General features: G+C 30.1%; 1 protein-coding gene across 2 annotated transcripts in view; it reads right to left on the minus strand.

The window, feature by feature from the left end:
• LOC117173964 (ADP-ribosylation factor GTPase-activating protein 2) overlaps positions 1-3,147 on the minus strand; it is a 5,160-nt gene extending 2,013 nt beyond the window's left edge. The window contains exons 1-6 of one of the 2 annotated variants that reach the window (XM_033362616.1): positions 2,856-3,147; positions 1,386-1,577; positions 1,115-1,246; positions 991-1,020; positions 425-712; positions 17-294 (exon numbers count right to left, since the gene is read on the minus strand). In XM_033362616.1, the coding sequence (XP_033218507.1) occupies positions 17-294; positions 425-712; positions 991-1,020; positions 1,115-1,246; positions 1,386-1,577; positions 2,856-2,930 (995 nt within the window). In that variant the 5' untranslated portion in view covers positions 2,931-3,147. The remainder of the gene's footprint in view (positions 1-16; positions 295-424; positions 713-990; positions 1,021-1,114; positions 1,247-1,385; positions 1,578-2,855) is intronic. The other variant, XM_033362617.1, reaches the window with a different exon arrangement.
• Between the last annotated feature and the right edge of the window lie 2,626 nt (positions 3,148-5,773).

A 5,773-nucleotide genomic window follows, 5' to 3' on the forward strand; every position in this document is an offset into this window, starting at 1 on the left:
TGTATACTTAGCTGACCCTCGAGTGTTGAATCCCATGCCGAGTCTTTCAGCTTGTCCAGCTTTTGAGGGAGTAAGTTGTTTCGTTTTTTCTTCCTGTTTTTTCGCTTGCATGGTCAAGTTTTGTTCGTAGCGATAGGCTAATCGAGTGTCAATCTCGTTTTGCTCTTCTTTGGTTCTCTCTTGGACATCTTTGTTTACTATGTCTCGAGAAGCTTCCATGGCGCTTTTCTCCAACGCGTCAAAGTTTGTCTTCACTCGCTGGGCTCCCCCGAAGCCACTCGCTTTTTTTCCAAGCTAAAAGAAACACAACATGGTTTATTAGTAACTTTAACTACCATTTTTTACACAATGATCGCAAATTTCAGCAGGTTAAACTTTTTCAGTATTAACTCTTTTGAACTTGCAATAAATTTATTGTACTCACGCCAGCTCTCTTCGGTTGAACTGTCCTTCCTCCGATTGTAGATTTTCTTTCCGTAGAAAGATTACTTGCATCGGACAATTTAACAGACGGTCCCGAAGTATTGACAGGTGCTTCGGTACTCGGAGATATTTTCGGAGAGGATTCCACATTCAAAGCTCTAAACGCGGTAATGGGCTTTTCCTCCTTAGGCACTGTGATTTCGTTGGATTCGAAACTCTCATGTTCCTTGAAAAAGTCTATCTCGGCCTGCTCTTCCTTCTCCGGTTCTGGCTGTTCCTCTAAATGCAACTATGTTTAAACAAATAAACAAAAAATTAACATTCAAATTAAAAAAGTTTTTAATACTTTCCTTGTATTATATAAAAAGGTTTAAATGGAAGTCACTCGAAACGCACTACATTTAATAGTTAAAACCTTAGTAAACAGTTAAAAACTTAAATAAAAAGTATTAAAATATCTTCACTATATTTAGTATGTATGAGTATACAAATTATTAATACATAACACGCAAAGAATACTGTGAATATCCTCAACAAAAAGAAACACCCGCGGATTTTTAAGCTCACCGATTTGTATGGAAGTGGAGGAACATATACCTATAATTATTTAAATCTTTACTTTAAAATTCAGATTCCGCTGAGCTTAAATCATATAATTATTTTTAAGACAAGAAAAAATAAAGATAATTACCCTTTTTCCGTAATGCCGCATCGCTTTTGCGGATGCTTGCGATAGTTTATCTTTATACATCATTGCAGTCCGAGACGTGTATTTTTGCTGAGCATCGTTGGTCATACAATTGTGTTGAGCAAAATATTTTCTCTGAAATTATTCAAAACCATTTTAAAATCTCTTGCATATGTAAATATTTTCAGTCTTAAAACAACTAAAAAGTTTTTCTTCAATAAACTTTTGAATATCAAGAATTTTTGAAATAAAAATTTATTAATTGTCAACTTGCGGCGTTGGCATTTCCTCCTAATTGCATATTTCTCAGCTGGAGCCAAGTCCAATTTGTATCAAGTTGAGTTGAACGCACGAAAGTCAAATGAACTCCTAAATTGCGATGCACGGCTGAGCAATCGATGCAGAGAAAAACCCCGTATGTGACACTGGACCACACCGGGTTTTTTGCATTGCAGTCGAAACATGACTGAAAATTAAAGATTTATTGTAAATTCTAAATGATTAGTTACTATGATTATAATGCTTACTCAATTCTTAACGGCAACAGGAATCAAAACATCTCCGAAGATTGCCGGTTATTCAAAATTTAAAAGTTGAAATAAAAAAAAATTCAAGTATTCAACCACGACATTCAAATAAAAGTATTCGAAGGGGAAAAATAGAGTATAGCAATATAATAATTTCAAAGTTTATCTTGCAATATTGTACAATCCTCAAATTAGTCGAATTCAATGTTATATTTAATTTAAAATTGAAGGTCTTAAGAATTGCAATCCTTTTATATTTTATACTTCAACAAAATAAAACAATTTTAAATTGAAAAGAATTAAAATTAAAATATTTCATTTTAAAACATTTTCTAAGGTATTCAATTTAAAATTGAGCAATATTTATTTTTGAGGTCTTGAAATTAAATGATTTTGACCTGATTTTAATATTAGGCTTTCAAATCAGACTGATTTTTAATTAACAAATTGAAAACTCACAGCTTTCAAAATGGAATAGTTCTAAGCTTGAAGAGCCTAAAAAGATATAATTTTAAAATGAAATTATTGCAATTTTAAATAATGTCGACGCAAACTTGTTGAAACTCGCATATATAATTCCATAATATCAAGTGTAAGACATCTAATTAGAAAACATTACAGTACAAAAAAAAAACAATTTCCACGCTAAATTCATAGCGACATTTCACGCAATGAATATAAATAAAACGAAGAAAAAGTTATGAAAAATAAAAATATAACTAAAAACTAAATAAATATTACAAATTTAATTATTTCATGTTCACAATCTTCTAGCAGATATCAAAATACGTATCTACCATTTCTCTTTCTTTAAATCGACAAGTACTAAAATTTCAAAAAACTTTAGTCGAACAATATTAAATATTTGTATGACAAATAATAACTCTTGAACATGTAAAGAATCAAAAAGTGGGAAACCGAACAGCTGGTTCACTTTCACGAAACCTAACCTCAAACATTCTCAAAAAGCTTTAAAAGCAAAACGACTTTATGGAATTTATTCATTAATGCTTTTAATACAAATAAAATTGTTGACTTTTGGAGCAAAAACAAGTCTGAGAATTCAACAAAGGCATGTCATTGAAGTTGATAATTACACTCTTAGTTGAAAAAGGTTGAACCTGTTTTCATATCTCAAATAGCTAACTTAGTTAAAAGTGTATACTTTTTAGACAGAGGTAGTTAAAGAAAACATTTGTCCTTAAAAACTGACAAACCTTATTGGTCGGAATCGCTCGTAATCTTTTAAAAACTTCCTCGATGTCACTTTTGCTCGGTCCTGCATCTGCCATTTTTGACGTGTTGTCAACTCTCGTGCAAGGGATCACGGGAAAATCATTTGGAATTTACTCAACCCAGGGTCTCCAATATAAACCTCAATCTTTTTTTAGGGCATTTTGGCTATTATTTTTCCCTTCATTGTAATGTTTATATGTTAGAATATTTAGTCAATATATAAAAACTTTGTTTTTTACCCACTTTTTGCAACTTAGAAAGATATATATTATTTTAAATTGTTGACATTTATTGTGAAGGGATTGGCAACAGTGCTGCCATGGATATAGGAAACACGCATGGACATAAGAAACACGGACTTGGCATGCCATTGCGGGGGTGATGCAATGAAGGGGGAGGTCCGCCACCTTTTGATGTCCCGCGACAAACATGGATGGGCCCACATGTTGCCATTGATTATGTGCACGAGCATTTTTTCCGACAAACTGTGCATGAAAATATAAACATGTGGGCGCTGCCATGTTTGTCGCGGGAATTCAAAAGGTGGCGGACCCCCCCCCCCATTGCATCATCGCCGCAATGGCAAGCCTAGTCCCTTGTTTCCTATGTCTTTGAGTGCTTAAGAAAACTTCAGGGAATTACGCGCGCTATTCAAATTAGGATTTCATTCAACGTACGATTTTAATTAAAAGGGATATAAAAAAATACTTCTTCGTCACAGAAAAATAAAGCAAAAACAATAAAACAAGTTCAATGTACACAAAATAAAAACAAAATTATTGAATTTATAAATAATAAAGTCACGTTATCATGAGATACTGTTGTTACGTAACTTTAAATAACAGTTTTCATTCACGCAGTTCTAGAACAATAATACAACTCAGTTGTAACCATTTTGCGTAACACATTTGCCTTTTTTGTTATAAAACAGTGCTGTTACTCAATATAATTCCTGTTATTGTGACTTAGTTGCCCGCCATAAATATAGACGGCGCGTCCGGCGAAAAAAGTCACTTCCCCTCTCCACACCGCTACCTGTAGATAGCCTAAAGAAGTCCCATCGATATATTTTGCCAACAGCCACTTGGAGCGCTGTAAGCAACTCTCAGTAGGCCCCTCGACTTAGCTCGGACAAGAACCATTTGGATTGAAAGTAAATTGCCAATTAAAACATTTTTACATTTATAACCTTGCAAAACATGGTTACTTTAATAAATACCACAAATAAAAGTCGATGAGTAATTTATATTACGGTTTCATATATTTTCCACTAATTCTAAAATTATTACTTACAATTTTCATTCTATATATTGTCTGTATATAGTTATTTAATATTATTGATTTTTTATTTTTATTTTTGTGGCAAACAAAATTAGACGAACCGAATTTCACTGACATATTCATAACAAATATCATGTTCCATAAAATATATTTTAAAATAAACTTTAAATTATTATAATTACTACAGCTTATTCGAAATATATATAATTCAAATTATTTTTTAAGTTTTTTTAGAACTTTTAAATATATTTATAATGATTCCCATTTTGTCGTAAAATTTATGTAAAATTCTGCAAAAAAATGCCTCAAAATTTTCCAGATTTTTTTTAAATTTTATAAATCTTTTCAAATTTTTAAAATATTTTCGACACTGCAAACTTCCCGAAATTATAAAATGCTGAAACCTGAAAATCCCGAATTTAAAAATTCTGGACAGTTTACAATGTTATGGATTTTGAAAATTCCCGAATAATAAAACTCCAGGCCGAATGCTGTCTAATGATAAAATATACAAACTAGAAATTTCCCGAATTGCAGAAATTGAGAAAACAGTTTTGTGGTCAATATTATTTATTTATTACAAATACAATAATCAAATATTTTTATTATAGAAAGTTTGTTTAATGTTGAATTTTGTTAAATTATTGTTTTAATTTAAAATAACAATAATTGTCTAAAAATGTGATACACACATAAATTTAAAAACACGAGAGCTTCAATTGAAACAAACTTTGCAGGATTCAATTCAGATTAATTCAACGCGACTTTTATTTTTATTTTTGTAAATAATAATTTTATTTTTGCGAGCGTTTTTTGTAATGTACAAAAATACAATGCACATTTTGAAACCACGTTTTTCATGCAAAAATACATTTGTTCAATTATTGTTCTTTTAAATTCTAACAATAATTTTTAGAAACTTTAAACATCAAAAAAGTTTTGTCTTTAGTGTAAGTATTTTATTATTCTATTGAAAAAATATTTTTTAACAAACTATTTTTCAATTGTTCAAATTAGGGAGTTATCTAGCCCGGATATTGTATAATTTGGAAATTTTCTGTCGGCAATTCTCAAATTCGGTAAGATTGTAAATTGTCGAGAATTTTCCAATTCGGAACTTATATATTTCGACAATGTTATAATTTCGGAATTTTGACAGTGATGTGGGAATTTTATTTTTCGGAAAAAGCGACTGAAAAATCCCGAAAAATAAAATTCCCGACACTGTAAAATGCGTAAATTGCAAAATAACCAAAGAACAAAATTTCCGAAATGATAAAAGTCCCGAAATATAAAAGTCGCATTAAAGAATTCACGAAAAATGAAATAAATAAAATTTCGGACAATAAAATATTACTAAATTTGAAAAATGCCTGAAGAAAATGGCTGAATTATAAAATATCCGAACTAGAAAATTCATGAATTTAAACAATTCAAAAAATTGTTTATTAAATATTATTTCTTTATTGAAAATACAATAATCAAATATATGTTTCTGTATGAATTTTTTTTTTTTTGAATATGTGCATAGTATTTGAAAAAATATAAAAAATTTCTAAAAAAATCGAATTTTTTATTAATAAACAAAAAAAATATAAATAAATTTTGCTATAAATCG

The sequence above is a fragment of the Belonocnema kinseyi genome, chromosome 5 (genome assembly GCF_010883055.1).
Source record: "Belonocnema kinseyi isolate 2016_QV_RU_SX_M_011 chromosome 5, B_treatae_v1, whole genome shotgun sequence".
NCBI lineage: Eukaryota > Metazoa > Arthropoda > Insecta > Hymenoptera > Cynipidae > Belonocnema > Belonocnema kinseyi.